Genomic DNA, 26958 nt, shown 5'->3' on the forward strand with positions numbered 1-26958 from the left:
ATACTCAAGTGGCTGATTAAAAAGGGATCAGTTGTGAGTGTCCTGGAACAACAAATCTCTCTCTGAAAACTGACAAGAACCTTATTGAGCAGTAATCAGTTACCTTTCAAGCACCAAAGCCTGGTGAACTTTATGTTAAATTCTGTGCACAGAATAAGAATTGGCTGCAACCAGTGAACTTGGAGTGGAGAGAAGTGAGATTGGACTGTAAACCAAAGAACTTTTCTGAACTTACACACACAATACACGTGCGCTTAGAATTAGAAAGAGGTTAAGTTAGGTTAGTTAAGTCAATAGTGATAAGTTAAAGTGTGATTCTGTTTTCATGTTTAAAGGTAATTAAAAGCAACTTTTGTTTAAGTTTAACTTTTGTCTTGGTGAATATAAATTGCTGCTAGGTTTTGGGGTCTTCTGGGCTCATAACAATAGAGACTGCTTTCTTAAGACAGCATCTCTTTTAGATGTCCTCGATGGAGTGAAAACTGATGCTCATGATGGCAGTGGCCGAGTTCCCAACTCTATGTAGTCTTTTCTTATTATGTGCATTGTCACTTACATACCAGATAGAGAAGCAGTCAGAAATCTCTCCACTGTACACCTGTAAAAATTTTCAAGAGTCTTTGGTGACATACCAAAACTCCTCATGAAGTATAGCCACTGGAGAGCTTTCTTCATGATTGCATTGTCATGGAGACCCCAGGACAGATCTTTAGAGATGTTGATGCCCAGAAATTTCAAATTCTTAATCCTTCCCACTGCTGATCACTGGATATTTTTGTTTTCCTGATTTCTCTCTCCTGAAGTCCAAAATTGAATGCAAGATTGTTGTTACACCATTCAACTAACAGATTTATCTCCCTCCTGTATGTTTCCTCATTGCTGTTTGAGATTCTGCCGATGACCATGGTGACATCGGCAAATTTGTAGATGGCATTCAAATTGTGACTCGTCCTTCTGTTATGGGTATAGATGGAGAAGAGCAGTGGCTCAGCATACATCCTTGAGTTGTATCTGGGTGATTGTCACTGGGAGTAGACAATTTTTCCTATTTGTACTGACTGAAGGCTTCCAATGGCAGTAGAGGGAAAAGCTTCTACAGAATGAGGACCTCTCAGATATCCTGGAATGTCTTATCCTGGAAGGCAGATGTGATTGAAATGAGGAAATGAGAGAAAGGAATTAAAAAAAGGTGTAGATGATGTGACTGCAGTTAAATACACAAAAGTGCTGAAGAGACTCAGCAGATCACCCAAACATCCCAAGGACGAAAAGGTATATTACCTATGTTTCGGCCTGAGTCTTTTGTGCAGTCAAGTGTGCAGTCGTTGCCTCGCTTCGGCAGTTGGGACCAGTCCAAGCGTTAATAAGTATAGTTGGGAAGAGCTTGCATATTGTAGTGTGAAATCAACTTTGAATATGTAATAAACATTTGTATAATTTGAACTGCTCTCGGTGTGTGTGTCTATTTCTTTCGGTAACTCAAACACTGTGACCAATCTAAAACAAAGCGAGAGGTACAAGTTTACCCAAGACACAAGGGAAGAGCAAAAAGCAGACAGGCACCTCAATAACAAAGTGTGGTGAGGAGGTGAGAAGGGGCAGGGGGAGGAGCAAAGGTCAATAGGCAAGAGGTCAAGTTGGATGTGTGGATGGGCAGAAGAAAAATAAAGCTGAGATGATAGGGGAGGAGGTAGCTCTAAATGGAGGGAAGGGGTGGCGAGCTGGGGGAAAGGAGACACAGAGATAGGGAAAGAGAGGGAGACAGGGGAGGGACCCAATGGAAACCAGAAGTCAATGTTAATACTATTTAGTCGGAGTTGTCCAGATAGAATATTAGGTAGTGTTCCTCCAATTTGTGAGTGGCCTTGGTTTGGCAGTGCATGAGGCAATGGACCGACATATTGGTGTAGAATTGAATTTACAGAGCTTCCCCTCCCACCCCCATACCCTCATCCCCATCACCACCCTATCATTTCTCATCTTTTTTCTCTTCTGCCCTCCCACCCATATCCACCGATGACCTCCTGCCTGTTAGCCTGTGTTCCTCCCCCTGAAAGTTCCCTCCTCCCCCCCACCTTTTTATCCTGGTACCTGCCTACTTTTTTCTCATACCTTGTTGAAGAACTCAGGCCTGAAATGTTGATTATGTACAAGCATGTTTCCCCCAAGATGACTGTGATGGAGCGAAGACAGTTGCCCAATATTTTTTCAGACTGCAGCTTCATTAAGAATGTGTGGTGAAGGATGCACAAGCCCTTGTCACAGTTCATGACCAGCAGCTGCATAACAGAGGACTTTCCTTGGGGACTCATCCAGACACAGACATCAGGAAATGCTGGATGGTTATCAATTCAGTGAGGAAAGATGCCCTTTAGTCTTTCAAAACTTGTTGGTCGTTCAACACACTAAGATGTCAGTGAGGGAATGTTGTGACTGGAACATTGTGGGATTGGTGGATACAGGAGAGATGCACCGATACTTGGTGCAACCAGCATGACGATGCTGTGGGAAAGGACCACAGTCTGGAGACCTTCTGTCACCAGGAATTGAAGGGCTGAGATCCAGGGGAGCAGAGTGGGAGTATGACCAGATGCCACAGTGGAGGCAATGGTGTAATGAGAGGACAAACAATGTAGATTGATGGAAATATAGGCATATGACACTAATACCCATTTTACACAGTGATCTCATTTGATTGGCATGTGAATGACCCATGTCGGGTCATTCACACTGACCCAAGAAAAGCCTTTTACATAGGAACCCGACATCCTGGTACAAAAGGACGTGGGACCTGCAGCATTACAGCATCGGCATCCCAGGAAGGAGCTGATACTCCCGACCTTGCTGAGCGATTACCGGGATGAAAATGATCCCCCATACTGCGTTCACGGTGTTCACACGGGTAAGTGAAGCGGTTAGAAGGCGGTTAATTCCCGTCTTTTAAGGGCAGTGTAAAAGGGCCATAAGGACTTGAAAAGACCTTGTATGGTTTTCTTTGGAAAAAAAAATCTTCCTTTGAATGCTGGGCGACCTGCTAAGTTTTTGTGTATTCGCCTTCCAGGAGACAGTGTTGGTCGAGTTTTAGTCAAGGAAACTGGAAGTTAGTGGGTTTGTCAAATCTTTCTGTAGATAATTTGCCTTCCAAATAGGGAGACCGAGAAAGGGCAGAGACACCTGAAATGGTCCAAGTGATCGGCATCGAGGAGGGTCTCGAATCTGAACCATGGATCGCGGTTGCTTTTCCCAGAATTACCGCACTGGGCGGGGAGGGGGGGGGGTTACCCTTTTCAATTTTCCAGCAGGGGCTGTGTTATTGAACATATTTTTTTGGCCCGAAACGGGCGGATTACCTTCCTCTCCACTGGCGAGAGCCGGGTCCGCGGCATGACGTTCGTGGTTGGTTGCCGGGCGACGTGAGGGCCGATTGTCAGGCGGGCGTCGCGTGACGTCATGGTCCTGCTCGCCGGTTCGCTCAGTGCGCAGGCGTGCGAGCTCACGAATCGGGACCCGAGGTGGGTGGCCCAGGGCAAGTGCGAGCGACGGACGGACAGATCGTTTCCCTTTCGTCGCGTTGATCTCATTCCCGTGGGAGGGCCGAGCCCGACGATTCAGCGAGCCTTCACAGCTGGCTGGGGGTGGTGTGAGCCCGTGCAGCAGCCCGAGCTCGCTCCGGCGTGCTGCGCCCAAGCTGCAGAAGGAGTGGCGGTTGAAGGCAGCCGTTGTTGTTTTATCCCCCCCCCCCTTCCCCAGTTTGTAAAATTTCCAGAGTACATCAGCACGACTTTCTCATCGGATATAACCTTCTGTCAGCCGCATTAGACTCGGTTCAGAGGTAATTCTCCTTTTAAAAGTCTGTCCGAAAATTGGCCTTTAATTTTGCGATGTGTATCTCGAGGTGGAGACTTTGTAAATCTTGCATTTGATCGAAAGTTAATTCCAGGTCTTCGCAAATTGGCCTTGTTTTTGGGTGGACCGTAAATTCTGTCCCTCAGGGACGGACAGGACCAGGCGAATGTGGCCCTGAAACGATTTCGCCCCATTTTTAAGGGGTGGAGGCAAGGCGGGGGCGGTGGGGGTGGGAAGCTACCCAACTCTTTTGGACATGGCAAAAGGGAGTGGGATGTGCAACAGCAGAGTTCCAAGGAAAGTGGATCTGGTGAAATGTTATCTTGGTCTTGAATGTTCACTTGTCAATTTGTTCACTGACAAATGGCCATGTTACAAACATGTAAATTTAGGAATTTTGATGGACGAGTCCTGGATTCCACTTTTTTTCGATGTCGTTGCCTTTCTCCAATTGTCACCGTCCGCCCAAACGATGACCCCGAATTTGGTTTCTGAATGTCCATATTTTAATTAAGTATCATCTGATTCCATCTCAACTGAAGACGATTTGTTGCTAACATCCACATTTAAGTCTCTGCATCTATTTGGGTGTGACAGTGTTCCCCTTGCTTGGCTTTCTGTGTTCACAGCGTTTGCAGACTTTCGTGTTGCACTTGCTTTCTGAGCTTGTCGGCTTGAGTTCCGACTTTTCTCTTTACCCGATTAAATTCACCACAGTTGTGCTCCTGGCATTGTTACTTTTTAAAACATTCAAAAGCCTTCTGTTGAAATATCCACATGATTAAACCACTTGTATCTTCCATCTTCAACTTGAACTCTTGCATTCTTTTAACATTTGGTGTGCTCATTCCTTAATAATTTTTTTGCTGGCTTCAACTTTGTCTCTTCAGATGCATAAATATGCGATCTGGCGTAACTCTTCTTAATGTGCTTTGCTCCCTCTCCTGAAATGGGCTTTTTTTTAAAATTAGCACTTCTAATCCTTGAATTTATCCCTGATGAACATTGTATGAGCTACTCTTGGACAAGTTCCAACGTTAAAGGTGCAGTATGCATGCAAGTTTCGATACTGAACCACTTTCATTAGTGGTCTAAGTGCATTTGTAAATTAAGCATTTCTGGTCATTACTACAGAAGCTTACCCAACAAAATTAGGTTAATATACCCAGTGATGAGGTTTAAAATATGAAAAATAAAACCTCAATTGACTTCCTATTTAAAGTGAAAATATTTTGTGAAATTATTTATACTCCTGTAGTTAGAACTATAGAACACTACAGCACAGAAACAGGCCCCTTCAGCCCTTCAAGTCTGTGCCAAACCTTTTTTTTGCCTAGTCCCACTGACCTGTACCAAGTCCATAGCCCTCCATACCTCTCCCATCCATGTACCTGTCCTAATTAAATGTTAACATTGAGCTTGATTTACCACCTCTGTTGGCAGCTCGTTTCACACTTCCACCTCTTGTGTGGAGATGTTTTCCCCCCTAAACTTTTCTCCTTTCACTCTTAACCCATGTTCTCTCCTATCCTCAGTAGAAAAAGTCTACCTACATTTACTCTGTCTGTCTCCCTCAATTTAAATACCTCTATCAAATATCCCCTCATTCTTCTACACTCAAGGGAATGAAGTCCTCCCTAATTTGTATAGCCTTTCCCTGTAACTCAGATCCTGAAGTCCCAGCAACATTCCAGTAAATCTCTGCACTCTTTCTATCTTATTTGTATCTTTCCTGTAGTTTGGTATCCAAAACTGCACACCATAGGCAGTTTAGGCAGCATCTTTTGTTACGATTTATCTCAAAATTCAAAGACGACCTGAATCTGAAGTATCAAGTTTCTTGTGATCACCCTCCTGTATTTTCCTTGTATTGCATTAGTTCTTTCATTAAAGTGGCATTAAAATATGAATATTTATTGAAATGTGTTTTAGATGTTTTTATTTGGAAAGATGGTGCTGGAGTTCTGACCACCTTGTTATCTTGTACACTAAGTTGCAAATTATTGCACTGAGTAAAGTTTATTGCAAAGTGATTTATAATTCTAGTTTTCTGATCTGCTTTGCTGCATTTTTTAAGAGATTAATTCCTTTTGTCTAGCTTTAATTTTTCTAAATGCTTGACTTTGTATAAATATACAGTTGGAATACAATTTGCACTGCAGCTATCTGGTATTTGATCACTTCATAAATCAAAAGGAAATTTCTTATGGAACCGAACAAAATTTTGTTCATATTTGGTCCATTTGTTTCAGCATGCATTTTTTAAAAAAAAGAACAATTGTACATGAATGCAGGGAGTCATCACTGATAAGGCAATAATGATGATCCCAAGTGGTTATGGCCTTGTGCACACTGGCATATGCAAAGATTCCTCAAATATTTTTTTGATTTGAAGTTATTGTGATTTTGCCCTAAATTCTATGTATTGACATTTGAATTGACATTGAATCACTGACAGGATCACTTCTGAAAGAAGTTATTTTGTTATTTGAGGTTGAAGATCATCTTGTTAGACAGGTCTGTGTGTGTTGAGATGCCTGATGAAGTCTGGGATCTGTATGAAAGTTAAGGTGGGGCATGAGGCATTTGCTAGAGAAAGTGTATTGGGTTGTTTCTTTAAATATTTTCTTTAAGATTTTTTTTAAACCACAACTGTAAATACCTTTCTTTCAATTAAAAATTGACAAAAATTTTACATGCGGTATGCAAAATCTCCATCCCTCCCTCTCCAAACCCCCCCCCCCAATAAATAAAAAAAACTGAAGAAAGTCAACTATATAACCTAGTTTTTAAGAATATAATGATGCTGGAGGTTACCAAGAGATGGGGTTTTCAGACCCACATTTTGCAAATATGGGCACCATATTTTCCAAAGTATTTGATCTTTAGTTTGTAAATTATAAGTAATCTTCTCAAGTGGAATACAGCTATGAAGCTCTGCATGCCATCTCTAAATCTGTCTAATTTCCATGTAATAGCTGTGCACTTCCTAGAAGCTGCTGAAGCAATTTGTATAAATTAAATTTGATACATAATTTCACTTTGGGTCTTGAATCCCTAATATTACCCAACAAAAATAACATTGGAACCTATGGAAATTTAACACCTGTTATTTGTTCCTAAAAATGTCCAACTTACAACCAAAAATGTTTAACTTTAGGATACTCCCAAGTAGAATGCAGAAATGATCCAACTCATAAACCACATATAAAACTTAAACCTGATAATATAGGGTTCAATTGACTAATTTGAGTTGGGTTATTAATGTGTAACAATTATTGGGGAGGGTATAGTTTATTTAGATTACTGATATTGTATTGTAATTTTATTATTTTATTCTTAATTTTTTAAAAAATGTAATCCTATATGTTATTCATGTTATAAAATCTTAAATAAAGTTTAAAAAAAAATATAGGGTTCAATTTTAAAAATTTTTTGAGGAGTTAAGTATAACTGATGCAAAAATTTGTATTGAATCAACCTATACCTAACATTAGTAACCTTTGTCATATTATCTCTACATAATTGGATCCAATCTATTTGTCCATTCAAATCTGCTTCCCATCTTAATCTTGATTTATGTACCCCTATTTCAGGGGCTCTCTTTTGAAGTTAATTGTACATTATAGAGATAAATTTATTCACATTACCATTACGAATCTACAATTCCAATTCATTCTGGATAGGTAATGTCAAATTAGGACCTATCTTATTCGTGAAAAAAGCCTTAACTTGATAATAACATCAAAGTATTATTTGATGCATTAACATTGAACAAATGAAGAATACATTTAATAAATCTTCCATCTTCAAAACAATTTTCTATTCTCTCAATCTGCACCCAACTCATCAGAAATTGATTATCCATAGAAAAGTGAATGTCTATTTTGATATAAAGGGATTTTTCATGAAATTAATCCTTTTGTACCTATTTCATAATCAATTTTATTCCATAATTCAATCAAATGTTTCAAAACAGGTGTATCTCTACTTCCCACCAATAATTTTGAATTCCACTTGTTAATAAAATCCTGTATATTAATTTCTCCTATGTAAGTGCTATATTAACCCAAACAAGAATTTTATTTACACCAAACAGTACGTTAGTAAATCTCAATTGAGCTGCTTTATAATTATTCTTAAAATGGGGAAATTGTAAGCCTCCCAATTCAAACTTCCAAGTCAATTTTTCCAAAGAAACCCTTGCCATTTTTCCTTTCCATAAAGCTTTCTAACACTTGTAGTCAAGTCTTTTAAAACATTTTTTGAGGAATTGAGATGGGAATTGACTAAAAAAATTGAACTCGAGACAAAATATTCATCTTGATATAATTAACTCTACCTACTAAGGTTATAGGTAGATTATTCCACCTATTTAAATCATCTTAATTTTATTAAGTAATAGTAAATAGTTCAATTTATTTAAATTATTTAAATCATTATTGGCCCCAATACCAAGTGTGTGGGTTGTTGTAGAGTTGTTGCATTTTTTGTAGTTTCTTTTGGCCACCATCTTTTTCTGTTGAAGAAGCAGGTAATTCATTATGCTGATGAGGATGTTACTTATTTTCAGTATGGCTTTCAGAACATCCTTTAAGTTTTTTTTTCTCTTGTCTACAAATCTCTTGCTGTGATGGAGTTTTGAGTAGTGTGCCTTTTTCAAGGGTACACTTGAGTTCTGACTGTTTTTAGAACATTAACTCAGGGAATATTGGATAAGAAGGGGCAACTAGTTATGTTTTTGGATTTATAGGATATTATGGAATCAATGTTAATGATACTTCCTACTGAGGATGGTCTTTCAATCTTTTCAAGAGAATGCGGAGGATCACTGCTTATTGGTCATCCATGGACTAAGAGCCAGATGTTTTGTTTTTAATTCATGTTGCTTTAAGCTTGGGAAAGAGGGCCAAGGAGAGGCAAACAAGTGTTGGACTTGTTCAGTAAATGATGGGGCCATAATTTAGAACAGAGAGACCTAAGTATACCAGTGCATAGTTCCTTAAAAGTGGTAACATGGATGGACAAGATGATGAAGATATTTTGTACACTTGCCTTCATTGGGTGGAGTTTTGAGTACATAAGTTGGGACACGATTCATCTTTTAAATTCTAAGTTTTTGTTTACTCGATGCTTTTAATAGGCATTTATTGAACAAGGTGTTTGTCACCAAAAACAGTAAAGTGAGAAGGGTTCCTCTGTGGGCAGATCAACAGGTTATCTACAGCTTTCACACAGCTATGGAAAGAGAACAGTCACAGTATAGGATTACAACAGAAAGATCCTTTGGCACCAAGCAATGGCAGTATGTAACATGGGAGCACCTCTTGCAATCAGAGATAGATGTCAAGGGGGCAATTCGTTGGAAGGGAGGAGCGGATGAGGGAGTCATGGAGGGAGTGGTTCCTGTTAAATGTGGAGAGGGGAGGAGATGGCAAGATGTGTTCAGTGGGCTGATCACAGTAGATGGCAGAAATAGTGAAGGATAATGTGTTGGATGTGGAGGCTAGTGGGGTGGTATGTGAGGACAAGGGGAATTCTGTCCTTATTGCACATCAGAGTGGAGGGGGACAAGGCAGGTCTGTGGGAATTGGAGCATATGCAGGTGAACCAACACTTCACATGCAAAAATGCATGCAGTTGTGGTTTCCTCTACATCAGAAAGACTGGATGCAGACTGGGAGATAGCTTCATTGAACAACTTGGCTCTCTCCACCACAATAGCAGGTATCTTCAATGGCCACCCACGTCATTTGGCTGCCCAATTGTCTTGCTGACACGTCTGTCCACAGTCTCATGCACTGCCAGACTGAGACCACCTGCAAATTGGAAGATCAATGTATTCCATCTGTGCATCCTCCAACTAGATGGCATTAACACTAGGCCCTTTTATAGTGGGGAAAAGAAAGTGATTGTAATGTTGCAACTCTATAAATCTGTGATGAGACCACAGAGAATATTGTATTTAGTTCTAGTCAGGTCATTACAGAAAGGATGTGGAAGCTATGGAGAGGTGCAGAGGAGATTTACTTGATGTTGTCTGGATTGGAAAATATGCCTTGTGAGGCAAGATTAGCAGAGCTGGGATTTTCTCTTTGGAGTGATGAAGGGTGAAAATAGAGGTCTTCACGAACATGAAAGGCACAGATAAGGTAGACAGCCAGCACTTTTTTCCCCCAGGGCAGGAGTAGCAAACACGAAAGGACATCGATATAAAGTGAAGGGAGGAAAGTTTTTTTTACAGTTGTGAAATGCATTGCCAGGGGTAGTAATGGAGGCTGGAATAATGTTGTGATTTGAGACTCTTGAGCAGGCACATTGAAAGAAAAATGGAGGGTTATGATGGAGGGAAGGCTTAGTTTTGTTTGGGTAGGTATATATATTGGTTGGCAGAACATTGTGGGTCTAAGGGCATGTACTGTGCGGTAATGTTCTATGTAACTTCAGTAACTTGAAGTACTGTGTACAGTATTAGAAGGACAATAAATTGGGGTACAGAGGTGTTTGCCAGGATGTTGCCAAAGGGTTTGAATTACAAGGAGAGGTTAGATAGACTGGGTCTTTATTCCTGAGACTTTATGAAGGCTGAGGAGTAAAGTTTTAGAGATTTATAAAATAATGAAGGACATGGGTAAAGTGAATGCTCAGTCCTTTTCCCAGTGTAAAGAATTCTTGAACAAAAGGGCAGAGAATAAAGGGGAGAGGTTCATGGATGGATTGAGCTGTCAGAGGAAACTACAACCAGGCACAAATTTTCATGTGCAAAGGACATTTGGACAGAAATATGGAGAAGTGCTGAGAAGGAAAGGGTGATGTGCAGGCAAATGGGACTCACCCAGAATTCTATCTTGGCTTGTGTGGGCAAGTGGCTCTGTGACTGGCTCCTGAGATTTGCAATGATTTTTGAACTGTTTCAGAGTATGATATTTTTTTTAAATTGGATCTGAAATTATGGTCATAAATTTGAATGAAGACTGAAAACCTGCGGCATGAATTGGCTATTGCATCGTAGGAAACTGAAGAATAATAGTACATTATTGAGAATTTTTTTGGGTAAGGCTTTAATTTAAAGAAGCACTAAACCTGAAGACTAGAGGAAAAAATTAGGAATTCATCAAGGGAATTTCAAAATATTGCACTTTTATTTTCTTTCCCTTTCATTTTCAAAGAGAAATAAAAGCAGGCTATAAAAATGACAAGTTCCAAGTATTTTTAAAAAATGATAGGTTGCAAGATGTTTGTATTTATTAGGGGCAATGATACAGGTAGCAGAGTTGCCAACTTGCAGCTTCAGTGACCCTTGTGCAATCCTGACCTCTAATATTGTTTATGTGGAGTTTGCACCTACTCCCAATGACTGTATTAGTTTTCTTGAGACGCTTGGGTTTCATCCCACATCTAAATGTGAAAAAAAAATTGGCAGCTATAGTTTTCCATTAATGTATAGGTAAGTCTGTGTGTCATTGATGGGCATGTGGAGATTAGAAAATGTGGAGGCTGTCAGAATTTTTAATTGATTTCGCGATATGTGGAATAAGAGAATTGCATAAGAAAATGCTGCAGTCATTTGCTGTGAACTTGTTGAAGGAGCTAATTTCAGAGAACCCCCTCGTTTGCACTTTTTGTTTTAATTTCTCTCATTTGTTTAGGTATTCTTTCTTGAGTACAGTTTTTGCACTACCAAAAAGTAGAAATTCTGCCTGGCACGTGGAAAACAGAATCTGAGTTGTATGTGATGTTATGTATATACTCTGCCAAAAAAATCCTAACTTTGAATGGCAGAGTATTCTTGAGGGTCTTAGATTCTTGTTATTATTCATGATCTGCTCACTTTGCTGCACTCGTGTCATATCCCTCAATTCCCGTATTGTTTTTTAAAAATCTACAAATCTCCATTTTGAATTAAAAAAAAAGCAATTGCACCTCCGAAGTTCCCTTGATTATTACTCTGAGCCGGAGGATCTGGTCATTTGTTCTTCCAAAGTGCAATATCTCATACTTATCTGAGGCAAGATTTATTTTGCACTGTCTTGGTGCCTGGAATCTCATGCCAGGGGAAGTGAAAGCAGGATGAATAATAACAACATTAAGAGGCAATTTAACAGACTTATGAACAGATAGAATGGACAGATGGAGAACGTGGTTGGCACAGGTACCATGGGCTGATGGGCATATTCTGTTCTATGATCGGTGCAAATGTTTCTTAAAGTTCCCCTCAGATGCCTGAATTATTTTGATACTGTGACCCTCTCTTCTAGATACATCTGGAATATCAACTCTGCATCTAAATTATGAAATACATTAATAATTTTGTACACTTTTTAAAAAAAAAATCATTTTTCATTTGAACCCTTCTTCAAAGATCAGAATTTATTGTCATGAACATTTGTTTTGCAGCAACATCATAATCAAATATTCATTACAAATGCAAATATTAAAGCCATAAATTACATTTTTTTTAAAAGTACAAAAAGAAAAGAAAGTGAGGTACTGTCTGTCAGACATTGTCCATTCAGAAATCTGATGGCTGATAGGAAGAAGCTGTTTCTTTGCCATTGTATGTTCGTTTTCGGGCTTGTGTACCTACTTCCTGATGGTAGTAGTTTGAAAGGCATGGCTTAGGTGGTGAGGGTCCTTGAGGATGGAGGCTGCTTTCTAAAGACACTGCCTTTTGTTGATGTTCTTGATGGGGTGAAATTTCTAATCTGTAAATATCTTAAAAAAAATTTGTCGAGTTATATTTACTTGCCAGCTGTTCAAAAGATATTAAACAACCATCCTTAAATAAATTTGCAGAAGAAATTATACCTTGTGGCGGCACACTCGCTCAGGGCGAACCGGCTCCGCTTATAACGCCACGTGGTGGGGCAGCCCTGGGAAGATGGCACCGTCGGGGGTTTCTTCCTCAGTCAAACCTCCTGGGCAGCGATTGTGACATCGTTACGCAAATGGTGACTGAACCAATGCTGCCCTTAAAGGGGCACGTGCCAAATTCAAATAAAAACAGTCGTTAACGACCTTCAGCATTATGCTGTGATTCTTAAACTGCTCACCCGCCACATTGGTGACCCTGACAAGCCCAGACATTTTTCTGGACTCTGAACCATGGATACGGCAGAGGTTAACGCCGACTTGATCAAGTTTCCTCCCTTCTGGACCCACCGCCTGAGGACATGGTTCGGGCAAGCGGAAGCACAGTTCCAGCTTTGAAACATCTCCGCAGATGCCACGATGTTTTACCACGTCGTGAGTGCGCTGGACCAAGACATGGCAGCGAGGGTGTTCGACCTCATCCACCACCCCCTGGCTGTGGACAAGTACACCGCCCTCAAAGACCTGCTACTGGGGACATTTGGGCTCACCCCCCAGCAATAGGTATCCAGGCTCCTGAACCTGGTCGGGCTCGAAGACTACAGTCTCTCTGCGCTGATGGACGAATGGCGGAAGACCACAAGCCCTGTTTTCTCTTCCGCCAAATTTTCCTTGAGCAGATGCCGGAGGACATCCAGCTGCTCTTCACTGCAAAGCTGCGACCCGGGCAGATGTGCTCTGGCAAACGAAGAGGGACAACGAGGCAGCCTCAACCAGGTGGCATGACCGGGTATCAGCCACCCCCAAGACCAAACCGGAGGAGAGCCAGTCGACCTGGTGTTTCTACCATCAGCGCTGGGGAGTGCAAGCCCATAAATGCCGACAACTGTGCTTGTTTCATGGAAATGACCACGCCAGCTGTCGTTGATGGTTGCGACAACTGGCCATGTGAACAGCCTCCTTCAGGTTACGGACAAATCCACCGGCCTCCGCTTCCTGGTGGACACGGGTCGAGTTAAGTGTCCTACCCCCCACAGCCTTAGAGACTTGCACCCAATCTCGCGGTCCAACCCTGCGGGCGACTAACGGCTCCACCATCTAGACCTACGGCACCCGCAGGGCACCGATCCAGATCTGCAAGGAAAAATTCCACTGGAGGTTCATTGGGCACCACGCTGTTGGGGGATGACTTCCTGAGGGCTCACAGTCTACTCGTCGACATGAAGGGCAAGAGGCTGGTCAAAGCTTGCATGTTCCACTCCGTACAATTGGACATGGCAGACGCCTGCATATGCATTTCACCACATTCACTCCTTAAAGAGCTAAAACCTGGTGGGACTTTGGCGACATGGAGCACATACTGTACTTTATTACATAAAGACATCGTTATAGTGTCCATCACAGGTTCAGCCTGTCGGGTGGTCTCGTGATCCTCTGTGACTTCCGAGGCGCTGGGCGAGGCCTCTGTTGTTCCTGCGTCATGCTCACAGGACTGTGTAGCTGTATGGGTGGAATTTTGGTTACAGAGCCCTTTTCTTCCTGTTGGGGTGGGCTCCTTGCTGGCAAGATCTCTGTGGGATTGGCTCCCACGGGTGCCTGACTGGTGCTGGAAGGAGGGGGGGGTTCTACGTTTATTGTGGGGGGGGGGTGACTGGGAATACATCAAAGCCCTGGGATGTGGATGGGCGCTGTGTTGATTTACCATCTGGTTCTTCTGGGGTCACTTGATCAGTATTAGTGTACCTTGCCCTGGCCAGGTCTCATACTGACACTGTGTCCTTCCTCCCGTCCTGGTACTGCACAAATTTGTATTGTGGGTGTGTGTGTACCAGATGTTCCCTTTCCACCAGGGGATCGGTCTTGTGGGGTCTAATATGTCTGCAAAGAAGTACCAGCCCCGGTGTTGTCAACCAGACTGGCATAATGGTTCCAGATGCCAACCTCCTGGGAAAAGAAAAGTCTCGTGGGGTTTGGCATTTGAAACCATGCACAGCAGGGACCTGGTAGCATGCAACACGTCCAGTAGTACATCTTACCGCTGGGAGACCGGCATCCCTTTTGACATAAGGGATGCTCTCCAGATTGTACCATTCTTCAGCTCCACTTGCCCATCCCTGCTGGGGTTGTGGCTTGTAGTTCTGCCCATGACTATCCCTGCTGCCTGTTGGTACTGTTTCAGCTCTTGACTCTTGAAGGAGGAACCCCGGTCACTGTATGTAGCTGGGGTATCCAAACATAGTGAATATGGTCTGAGTGCTTTGATGACTGTTGCTGCAGTCCTGTCCGGACAAGGGATAACAAACGGAAACTGGGAGTACTCATCCACTACATTCAGGAAATAGACTCCTGTTATTGGATGGGAGTGGACCCTTGAAGTCCATACTAAGACATTCGAAGGGATGGGTTGCCTTATTCAGTTGGGCTCTATCTGATCTAAAAATGTAGCTTGCATTCAGCACAGACTGAGCAATTATGGCATAGTTCCTGAATCTCTTTAACTGAGTAGGGTAAATTTCTGGCCCTCACAAAGTGATACAGTCTTGTGACCCTGTGGTGGCAGAGCTTGTCATGCAGGAACATCAGAAGATCTGCTTGTTTCCTGGGACAGAGCATTGGGTGGCTCTTTAAGCTTCCTGGGCTGGTATAGGATCTCATAATTAATTGTACATGGATAGTTCGATTCTCCACTGCATGATCTTATCATTTATTATTTTACCCCACTGTTTGTTGTTAAACATAAATGCGACTGCCCTCTGGTCCGTCAGCAGGGTAAATGGTCTACCAGCCAAATAATGCCTCCAGTGGCGCACAGCTTCCACTATAGCCTGGGCCTTTTTCAATTGCCGAGTGCCTGAGTTCCGGGCCCCAAAGTGTTCTTGAGAGAAATGCCACTGGCTTGCTTGCCTGTTTCAGTGTGGCTGCTATGGCAACATCAGAGACATCACCTTTCACTTGGAATGGGATGAATTCATCAATGGCATGCATTACTGCCTTGGCAATCTCGTCCTTGATGCCCTCGAAGGCTTTACGAGCCTCCACTGATGGGGGAAAGTCTTTTGTCTGTATAGGTTAGGACCTATTGGGCATAATAAGAAAAGAACCCGAGGCCCCTTTTCAGGGTTTTCAGGTTCTAGGGTAATGGTAGTTCCCTAAGGGGGTGCATTCTCTTGGGGTACATGGACACAATCCCTCCCTCCACCACGAACCCTAGTATAGCCAGCCGTGAAGTGCGGAACACGCATTTTTTCTCATTATATGTCAGGTTTGGGGTTTTTGCTGTGGTGAGGAATTCCTTTAGATTCATATTGTGTTCCTCCACGTCATGTCCGCATATGGTGACATTATCCAAATACGGGAAATTTGCCTTTAGCTTGTGGTCGTCCACCATGCAGTCCATCTCACTTTGGAACACCAATACCCCATTCGTCAGGCCGCATAGCATCCTATGGAACTGATATAGTTGGCTGTCGGCTTCAAAGGCCGTGTAGGGCCTGTCCTCTGGGTGGGTTGGGATCTGATAGTAGGCTGATTTAAGGACTGTAGTGGTGAAGACCTTATATTGGGTATCTCATTCATCTTGTCGGCAATTTGCGGTAGGGGGTAGGCATCCAGTAAAGTAAATCTATTCACAGTCTGCTTTTACCACCAACATCTGAGCTCGCCAGAGGATGTATTTGGGCCCAATGAGGCCTTCAAGCCAACAGCCTCTGGACTTCGGATTTCACGAAACGTCTGTACTCCGGGCTATATCTCCTGCTTTTGGCGGCTATAGGTCTGCAATTCTCGGATAAGTGCTCAAATAGTGGAGGCGAAGGGACCCAAAAGGTGGACAGTCCACAAATACTGCCTTGCTTACTCTCATTGGGTGAGCTGAATTCCTCATTTTGCACTGTGGTATGGGGGTGCGGACCATCAAACTGCATCATTACACTTTCCAGCTGACACTGGAAGTCTAACCCCAGGATAACCAGCGTGCAGAGTTTGGGCATTACCATGATTTTAAAATCCCTGTACTTCCTGCCCCACACCCTTAAGTTTACCTGACAGTACCCACACATCTCTGCGGACAGGGCATTAGATTCCAGGGATATTCAGCACTTTTCCAGAGACACCTTCAGTGCACAGCGCTTTATTAATCCAATGGATAAAACTTTTGGTGCTCCCTGTGTCAAACAACCCGTGACGTGATCATTTACCTCAGTGTTCATCCTCGATCATGCCAGCTGGTGAGGCCTGTTCTGATCCAGTGTCATGGAGGCCAGAGTCACCATTGTACCGTTCTTGTCGGTAATATGTTGGACTCAGTGCCTCAGAAGATGGCTGCTCCCAGTACTCGCACATGGCTCGGACCGGAGGTGACATTAGCGATCGTCATCTTGGTGACCACTCCCCCCAAAGATGCCGACCTGTCCCTCAGATCACATGTGGCACTGCTGGTAGTGGGCTGTCCCTAGCACGCCCTTGCATAGCACACCCTTTCTTTTTGCAATTTGAGCACACAGTGTTTCTGGCCAGACAGGACTTTAGGGGGTGCCTGGCCAGCCTGCAAAACCCGCACTTGCAAGCCCTGGCTGCCGTCGGTGCCATATCCCAACATGGCGGTGCCCTTGTTCCCCATGTGGACATCGGACCACAAGCGGTGTACGCATCACAGCTTTTCTCTGCAGTCTCCATCGCCTCCCCCAAGTCCAGTACTACTTGCAACATGCAGTTACCCTTTTCCAGGAGTCTTTGTCATGCATGTTTGTCAGCAGTCCGTCGCATGGGCATACTTGGAAGCACTCACTGTGGTAGACCCGCAGGCTCTAACCAGCTCTCTCAACGCCTGTGTGAACTGTGCAAGGGGCTCCCCAGGGGATTGACGCGGGTCATTAATTTGTACCTCGTGAACATTGGGTTTGTCAGAGTCCTGTACTGCTTCTGCAGCAGGGCCATCGCCTCATCATACGTTCGGCAGTCTCTAATTATTCGAAACACTGATGTAAACAGGAGATCGTACTTATCTTCAGCATCCCTTAGATTGTTGTGGCCCATGAATATCTGCATCCCGTGCAGCCATTTCTTGTAGGTAATGTCTGCATTGGATTCCCTGGGTTCAATTGTGAGCGTAGTTGGCCGGTAAACTTCTCCCATTACTCGCTGCAGATTTGGTGCAGACCCCAGGGGTGCACCCGCTATTGCACCACGTGGTTGGGTTGACTCCACCGTCTGTGGGTTGGATGACCAGGCATCTTCCCGATCGCTGCTGCCTTGTCCTGTATGCTGAGTTTCCATGACTTTTGCTTTGGTAATTAAATTGTGGAGCACAAAATAATCACATCGATGTGATGGAGTGATTACACAGCTTTAATTACCAAAAAACCTGAGCATTACTAATATACTACTTGGCCAGGTTTAAGATACAGGAGCAAGAGGGGGCAAGTCCGGGCATTCCAGCCTTTATTGGGAAATCTGGGGAGGAGCAAAGGGAGGAGTTAGGGAAGGTAAGGGAGGTTCTATGCAAATGCATTTTACCACAGACCGATTAAAGATGATGATAAAGGAGACCATCTCGAAAAAGACAATCATGCACTCAGAATCGAAAAATTGAGTTTGTGAATCTTTAAATTGTTTAGTAATTTTAACCCTTAAGTATGTGAAATAATCTCTAACAATCTTTAATGAAATTTGAGCGTAGATGGGGACCAGCATATGAATCTGGAAAAGTTCACTTTTACGAAGGTTCAATTTGTATCGAGAGAAAGAGCTGAATTGATAAAATATGTAACATATCTGGGATAGATCTTTTGGATCTAAAATATAAACTAATTGGTGCTGGCATCTTCTTAGTGATTGCATCAACATGGTGACCCCAGAACAGACCTTCAGAGACGTGGAGGCAGCATTTGATTTGTGCCTAGTCACACAGTCACGGTGTAGAGCGAGTAGAGAAGTGGGCTAAATGCACATACTTGAGGTGCACCTGTGCTGATGGTTGATTCGTGCAGATTGTGTTCTGATGAGGAAGTCAAGGATCAAGTTGCAGAGGACCATGTTTTGGAGCTTGGTGACCAGTGCTTGAGGGTATGATTGTGTTGAAAGCTGAGTTGAAGTGGATGGAGTAGCCTGATGTCAAGGTGATCCAGAATAGAGCAGAGTGGAGAACCAGTGATATTGCATCTGCTGTCGAGCAAATTGCAGTGGGACCAGATCTTGGGTATGTTAATTTTGGCCATCACCAACCTCTCAAGGCATTAGATCACAGTAGATGTGAGTACTACTGGACAATAGTCACTGAAGCAGCTCCCTCTGCTCTTCTTGGGCTCTGGGATGATTAATGCTCGTTTGAAGTAGGTGGGAACCTCTGACTGCAGCAATGAGAGATTGAAAATGTCAATTTACACAAGACATCAAAATTGGTAGTATAGTGATAAGTGAATAAAATTATTTAAGATAAAAGGTTCTCCATAACTGGGAAAGTGGTCCAAGGAATGGCAGATAGAATTTAAATCTAACAAGTGCAAGATATTGCAGTTTGGTTTGGTAAACTGAGGCAGGGCTTGGAGCAATAATGGTAGGGCCCTGAAGAGTTTGGAAGAACGGAGAGTATTGGGAGATAGGTACAAAGTTCTATGAAAATTGTGACGCGGGGTTACAAAGAGAGCTTTTTGCATGTTGGCCTTCATAAATCAAAGTATTGAGTGCCGGAGTTGGGATGTAATGGTAAAGTTGGACAAGAGATTGGTGAGGTTAAATTTGATCACCTACATTAGAGGGTGCACAAAATTAGTGAACCGGTGCGGACTCGAAAGGCCATCAGTTCCGCTCCGTAAATGGTTATATGGTTATGTACAGGAAAGATATCAATAAGATTGAGAGTTTAGAAAAGATTTACCAGGATGTTGCTGGGACAAAAGGAACTGAGTTACAGGGAAAGGTTAAAAAGGTTAGGTCTTTATTCCCTGGAGTGTAGAAGAATGAGGGGAGATTTGACAGAGGTTAGTGAACTGCACTCTGAGAATTATACACAGTTATTGGCCAACCAGCTCTAAGGTAAGATGTCGTTAAACTGGAAAGGGTTCTGAAAAGTTTCACTGAAATACTGGAGGAACTCAGCTAGTCTTCTAAGTGTACGTAGGGGACAAAAATGTTTTGCTGATGTTTCGGGCCTGAGCCCTTCTTCAAGGAGTAAGCATAATAAGCTAGAAGCAACAAATCTCATAATTCAGATAATTCTAGCTGTGGAAGGAATCCAGACCAATAAAAGCTGTTAATTGGATATAATAAGGATGAGGTTTTTTAAAAAAAAAAATAGTCATGTTTGTGCAAAAGGAGACGGAATGGAGAGACAGAGATAGGAAAGGCGATTGGGGGGGGAGAAAAAAAAGGGGGGGGTGGTAATGAAAGTCAGAGAAGTTGATATTAATGCCCTCCAGTTGGAGGATACCCAGTTGGAAGATGAGGTGTTGTTCCTCCAATTTGTGACTGGTCTCAGTCTGGCAGTGCACAAGATCATGGACGAACATGTCATCCAGAGAATAAGATGGAGAATTGAAATGAGTGGCCACTGGGAGATCCAAGCTATTGCAGTGGACAGAGCTGAGGCACTCAACAAAGCGATCTCCCAGACTGCATCCAGCCTCTCCAATGTAGAGGGGACCACATCGAGAGCACCTGATGCAGTAGATGACCCCTGCAGATTCACAAGTGAAATGTTGGTTCACTTGGGAGGACTGTTTGGCACCCCAAATGGTGGTGAGAAAGGACGTGTGGACTCAAGTGGAGCATCTCCTGTGGTCATAGGTGTAGGTCTCAAGGGGACAATTGGTGGGGAGGGAGGAGTGAACAAGAGAGTTATGGAGGGAGTGGTCACTGCCGGAGGAGGAGAAACAACACCTCATCTTCCAACTGAGCACCCTCCAACCCAATGGCATTAATATGGACTTCTCTGGCTTTTGTTTAAACCACCCTTCTTCACCTGTTGCCCTTCCCTTTCTCTCTCCATTCATCTCCGTTTGCATGAACATAATAACTTCTTTCTTCGTCGCTTATTATATCCAATTAACATCTTTTGTTGGTATGGATTCCTCCCCCAGCCAGCATTGTCTGAATTCAGAGACTTCCTGAGATTTCCTTCCTTTGCCTTATTCCTTGAAGGGCTTGGGCTTAAAACATTGGCAATATATCTTTTGTCTCCTATAGATGCTTAAAAGACCAGCTGAGTTCCTCAAGTATTTCAGTTGGGTTTTACCACAATCCTCTGCAGACTTTTGTGTTTCTCTCTGCCGAAAAGTTTTGCAGGGATGTTGCTAGGATTGAAGGTCTTAAATTTGCAATAAGAGGCTGGAACACTGGGACTTGCTGGAGAGTAGGAGACTAAAGTAGGACCTAATAGAGGTTTTTTAGACCATGAATGACATATAGAACATGTGGTGATAGCCTTTTTACCAGAGTTAATTGATCTCAGGCTGGATGTGAGAGATTAGAAGGGACCCCTTTCAATGGGACCCGAGGGGCGCTTTCAGAGTGTGGTGGATAAATGGAACAAGCTGCCAGAGGAAGAGATAGAAGTGGGCACAGTTGTGACTATCAAGACATTTGGACATGGATAGCGAAGGTTAGAGTGATATGGCCTGAATGCAGAAAAATCAGACGAGCTTGTTTGGCATGGACAAGTTTGTCTGAAGGGCCAATTTTCAAATTTTGGAGCTCGATGGTGAATAGCTTTGTGCAGTCAGGAAGTTTATTTTTATGCTTCCTTTTTGCTGTTATGTGCGTTGCTTTGATTTCTATTTTGGCTGCATGTTTTTTTTTTGTTTAGTGGTGATTGGGTTGGTTGCTAAATATATGTTGGATATTAAAATTCTGAAAGTGGTAAATCACCTGGTCTGGATGGACTCCACTCCAGGTTTCTTAGAGATAGCTGAGGAGCTTGTGGAGGTTTTGATAGCAATCTTTCAAGGATATCTGGATTCTGGAGTGGTTCCAGAGGTCTGGAATGCTGAGAATGTAATTTCACTGTTGAAGAAGGGAGACACACAAAAAGCTGCGAATTGTAGACCAGTTAGTCTGACTTGGGTGATTGGAAAGATGTTAGCATCTCAAAGTTGAAGTTCCAATTTATTGTCAGAATATATGCATGACATCACATAGAACCCTGAGATTTTTTTAAAATCCTGTAGGCCAAGTAGAATTTCTACTTGTCTGTAGTGCAAAAAAAACAAGAAACCAAGTATATAAAGAGAAATGTAAACAAACTACAATACAAACAAAAGTAATAAGTAAAAGTACTTAAATGAGTCTGAATTTGTTGTTTAGGGGTCTGATGGTGGAAGGGTTACAATTGTTCCTGAACCTGTTGGTGTGAGTTTTGTGGCACTAATACCTCTTTCCTCATAGCAGCAGTGAGAATAGACTATGTCCTGGGTGATGTGGATCTTGATTCCTGCTCATCACTCTCTTTTTCAGGGCTTCCCACTCCAAGGTATTGGTGCCCTCGTACCAGGCTGTGAAATAGCCGGTCAGCATACTTTTCACTACACATTTGCAGAAGCTTTTCAATGTCATCCCAAACCTCCACTAACTCCTGAGGAAGTAATGCTCACATGCTTTCTTCACAATGCCAATAGTGTGTTGGGTTCAGGAAAGGTCCTCCAAGATGGTCACTCCCAGGAATTTAAATTTGCTCGCCCTCTCCATCTCTGATCTCCCATTTATCACTGGGTTATACACCTCTGGTTTTCCCTTCATGAAGTCTACAATCAGGTCTGTGGTTTTGGTGACATTGAGTGGGAGGAAATTTGTACACCATTCAGCCAAGTTTTCAATCCCCATCTTGTATGCTGACTCGTTAGTCCTTTTTACACAATCCACCACTGTGGTATCATTTGCAAATTTGTAGATTATGAAGAATTAGGTGTTGGGACTCATGGTAAAATAGGCAGAAGTCTGCATGGTTCTTAAAAGAAAATGTTGACAAACAAATTGGAATTATTGGAAGGATAATGAGAAGGACAGATAAAAGAGAGTAATTGGAATGTTGTTTATTTAGATTTTGGGAATGCCTTTGAGAAGGCACCAAGCAAGGTGAGAGCCTGTGGTGTTGTTGGAGTAATGGATGGAAGATTGGCTGATTGGCAAGAGGCAGAGAGTGGTGATAAAAGGGACCTATTCTGGTTGGCTGCCAGAAAGCAGAAATGTTCTCCAGGACTCTGTGCTGGTACTGCTTCTTTTCTCTGTCCACATGGCATTGAATGGATGGTGTGAATGTTGACCAATCTCTTGCCCTTCATGTCGACCAATAGTCCGTGTGCCCTCACGAAGTTGGCCTCTAACAACACAGTACCCACTGAGGCTAACACGAACTTCCAGCGGAATTTCTCTTTCCCAATCTGGATCTGCCCCCTGCGGGTACCGAAGGTCTTGATGGTGGAACCGTTGGCTGCCCGCAGGGTGGGACCACGAGATCGAGTGGGTGTCTAGAGGGCGGTGGGGGGGGGGGGGGGGCAGGATGCTCAGCTCCGCTCCTGTGTCCACCAGGAAACATCGGCTGGTGGACTTGTCGGTAACATGAAGGAGGCTATCCACATGGCCAGCCGTCGCAGCTATCAACGGTGGCTGCCAGGTCATTTCCCCTGGTAATGGTTGTCGGCATTTACGAGCTTGCACTCCCCAGCGTTGATGGTAAAAGCACCAGGTGGAATAGTGCTCCTCCGGCTTGTGCTTGGAGGAGTGTTGTGGCCGGCTGGCTCTTGGTCGCGCAACCTGACCGAGGGCTGCTTCATTCTCCCTCTTGGTGCCGAGGGTGTCCACTCGGGCTGCGACTCGGCGTGGATCCGTGAAGTCCTCATCTGCTAGGAGTAGTTTGATGTCCCCGAGCATCTGCTCGAGGAAAATCCGACTGAATAGGAAACAAGGTTTGTGATCCTCCGCCAGCTCCAGCATCTCATCCATTAGGGCCAATGGTATGCGGTCCCCAACCCTGTCGAGGTGCAGGAGCCTGGAGGCACGCTGGTGAGGGGAGAGCCTGAAAGTGCCAAGGAGCAGGTTCTTGAGGGCAGGATATTTACCCTCTGCTGTGGAGTTGTGTATTAGATCGTCCACCCCGGCTGCCATTTCTTCGTCTAGCACGCTCACAACAAGGTAGAACATTGTGGCATCTGCTGAAATGTTCCTCAGTTGAAACTGCGTCTCAGTCTGCCCGAACCACGTACATGGGCAATAGGCCCAGAAGGGGGGCAGTTTGATGGCAATGCTGTTGATCTCTGCCAGATCCATGTTCTTCAGACCAAAAGGGTGTCTGGGCTCAACGGGGTCACCAATGTGGAGCTGGACACAGCCAAGAAAGACTCAGCTACCACATTGAAAGTCGTTAATGACTGTTTTTATTCAAATTCAGCGCGCGCCCTTTTAAGGGCAGCCTGAGCTCAGTCACCTTGTGCATTGTGATGTCATAATCGCTGTCCCAGGTGTGTGCTGGGCAGGAGACTTGAGGCAGGGAGAAATCCTGACCGCCATCTTTCCATGGCGTTACACACTGGGCCGGTTCACATTGAGAGAGTGTGCCGCCACACATGATGAGTTATTTTAAAAACTATGTAATGCTGAGGATTTAAAAGGCATTGGCCAGACTGCACTTGGACACAGCAATTTTGGCTCCTTATCTACAGAAGGATGTATTGGCATTAGAGAGGGTCCAGAAGAGGTTCATTAGAATGGCCCTGGAATTAAAGGGTTATCAAACCTGGAGTGTTTGATCGTTCTGGGGCTGTACTGGAGTGCAGAAGAACTTGTGGGAGGGGGAGGGGGAAACGTATTGAAATCTATTGAATATTGAAAAGACTGGATGGAGTGGATATGGAGATGATATTTCCAGTGGGGGAGTCTAAAACTGGAGGACCCTGCCTCAGAATATAAACAGTCCCTTGAGAACAGAATTATGGAGGAATTTGTTTAACCAGAATTTTGCTGCTTTTGGCTGTGGAGGGCAAGTTATTGGATATATTTAAGACCGAGGTAGATAAGTTCTTAATTCGGAAAGGAATCAAGGATTACAGGCAGGAGAATGGGGTTGAAAAGATATTCAATCAGTGATGGAACTGCAGGGTGGACTTAATTGGGCTGAATATTAGCTCTCCAACTGTAATCGGAATCTGAGCAGTGACCTCTCTTTGATGTCTGGACTGGTCACGCAAGTCGTCCAAAGATTTATTCAAGACCCTTAAGATGTGTATATTGTTGTCCAGTCTTTAGTGTCTACCACTGCACTATTTCTCTGTCCACAAACAAATACAACAAGACCTTGACAATATTGAGACCTAGGTTGATCAATGGCAAGTAGCATTCAGGCTGCATAAGTACCAGACTGTGAAAATAATCCAAAAATAGAAAATCCAGTGTTGATTCTCTGACATTCAATGGCATTAACGCCATTGCATCTCACATGACCAATATCCTGGGGTTTATCTTTGACCAGAAACTAAACTGAAGTGGCCTTGTGGTGACACGAGCAGGTCAGAAACAAGGAATCCTGAACTCCCTAAGCTTGTCCATGATTTGCAAAGGCCAAGTCATGAGTGTGTCGAAATGGTCTCCACTTGCCTGAATGAGTGTAACTTCAAAAACACAAGGTTCTACACCATAGAGGGTATCGGCACCACATTGACAGCCATTCACTCACTCCACCACTGATGCATAGTAGCAGCAGTTTGTGTGATCTCCAAGATGCATTGCAGCAACTCACCAAGACTCTTGTGACAACACCTTTGAAAACCATGATCCCTACCTGCTGGAATGGTAAGGGCAACAAAAGCATGGGAACTCCACCATCTGGAAGTTGCCCTCCAAGGCACAAACCATCCTGATGGAAGGACATCACAATTCCTTCTCTGTCACTGGATTAAATCCTGTACCTCCCTCCAAAACAGCATTGTGAGAATAACCTCTCCTTGAAGACAACAGCGGTTCAAGAAGGCAGTTCACAGATATCTTCTCAAGGTGAATTCGGATGGGCAATGGAACGCTTAGCATGCACAATCCACCAACATCCTTTGAATGACAAAAGAAAAATATTGCTTGTCCAGGATAGATTGAAATTTCATCTTGTGAATGATTGGGAAAATTGAACTTTAAACTAGTCAAATCATAGTTTAATCATAATATTTGGCTCCAAATCGGTCTTGAATATGAGGGCTCAAGTCTGAAAGTTCAATTTTCCCAATCATTCACAAGATGAAATTTCAATCTATCCTGGACAAGCAATATTTTTGTCATTCCTCTTAATATTTCCATTTCACGTGCGGAACAGATTGACCTCTTTTTGCACCAGCCTTTCCATTGTCAGATATTCATTTCACATTCAGGCTCATTGCTGTCTTGGGTAGCTACTTCTTGGATCATCCTAAGATCAGCAACTGGATCTTCAACTTCATGACCTGCAGGTTGCAATTAGTGAGGATTGACAACAACACATCTTCCACAATATCTGAAGCACCAATGCCCCACAAACTCGGCCCCTTACTTTACACCTGATGTACTTAAGGCTGTGTGGCCAAATTCTGCTTTGATTCCATTCACAAGTTTGCAGATGATATCAGTGTCACAGGTTTGATGTCAGTGATGAGACTGAGTAGAGGAAGGAGATGGTCTGTTGTTAGGTCAACAACCTCCCTCAATGTCAGCATCAGAATTAATTGTCATGAATATGAGGACTCAGGTCTGAAATGTTGGTTAAGTAAATTTAAATTTTTACTTCCCATGGGCACTGCAAGACCTCCTCAGTTCCTCCAATATTTCTGTTTCAACTCCAGATTCAAGGATAGTTTCTTTCTTGGTGTTATCAGACTCTTGAATGGATCACAGTCTATACTTTCACTTTGTCCCATACCTTGAGCACGAAGCCACACAGCATGCCAAGTGATGCAGTACGCATTGCCTCGCCTTTTGTAAACTACTTTTCTGCACTCAACATCCATGTGTTCCATTCTTCGCGCACATGTTCTTTGAATGGCTTGTTCAAACAGACATTGAGAGGTTGTAATACAGATGTCAAACCACACCGGATAACTGCTATGTAAGTATTATGTGTGCTAATTTACATTTTCTCCATTAAGAGGCTACAAAACATATCCTTGACCAGCCAACTCCATTCTTTACATAAACTGCCTGGCCACCTGCTCCATACATATCTATCCACAGTTTAAATCCATTTTCATCTATCCAGCCTTTCTCATGAAAATGCACAAAAATACTTGGAGGGAATTTTATTATCGGTTTAATTTTGTGTTTGAAGATCATATGGGTTTTAACTTTGTACCATCACCC

General features: G+C 43.3%; 2 protein-coding genes across 15 annotated transcripts in view; one reads left to right on the forward strand and one right to left on the reverse strand.

Moving 5' to 3' along the window:
- LOC138760662 (uncharacterized) overlaps positions 1–12784 on the reverse strand; it is a 43366-nt gene extending 30582 nt beyond the window's left edge. Inside the window, exons 1-2 of the mRNA XM_069931587.1 lie at positions 12762–12784; positions 3351–3781 (exon numbers count right to left, since the gene is read on the reverse strand). Of these exons, the coding sequence (XP_069787688.1) occupies positions 3351–3781; positions 12762–12784 (454 nt within the window). The remainder of the gene's footprint in view (positions 1–3350; positions 3782–12761) is intronic.
- The window catches only part of mpp7a (MAGUK p55 scaffold protein 7a), a 584207-nt gene continuing 560680 nt past the window's right edge, over positions 3432–26958 (forward strand). For 11 of the 14 annotated variants that reach the window (XM_069914520.1, XM_069914521.1, XM_069914522.1 and 8 more), the window contains exon 1: positions 3434–3832. The gene's annotated coding sequence lies outside the window, so the exon portion shown is untranslated. Of the gene's footprint in view, positions 3833–26958 lie in introns of all 14 variants that reach the window. The other 3 variants (XM_069914534.1, XM_069914533.1, XR_011350171.1) reach the window with 2 other exon arrangements.

This window comes from Narcine bancroftii, chromosome 1 (assembly GCF_036971445.1).
Source record: "Narcine bancroftii isolate sNarBan1 chromosome 1, sNarBan1.hap1, whole genome shotgun sequence".
NCBI lineage: Eukaryota > Metazoa > Chordata > Chondrichthyes > Torpediniformes > Narcinidae > Narcine > Narcine bancroftii.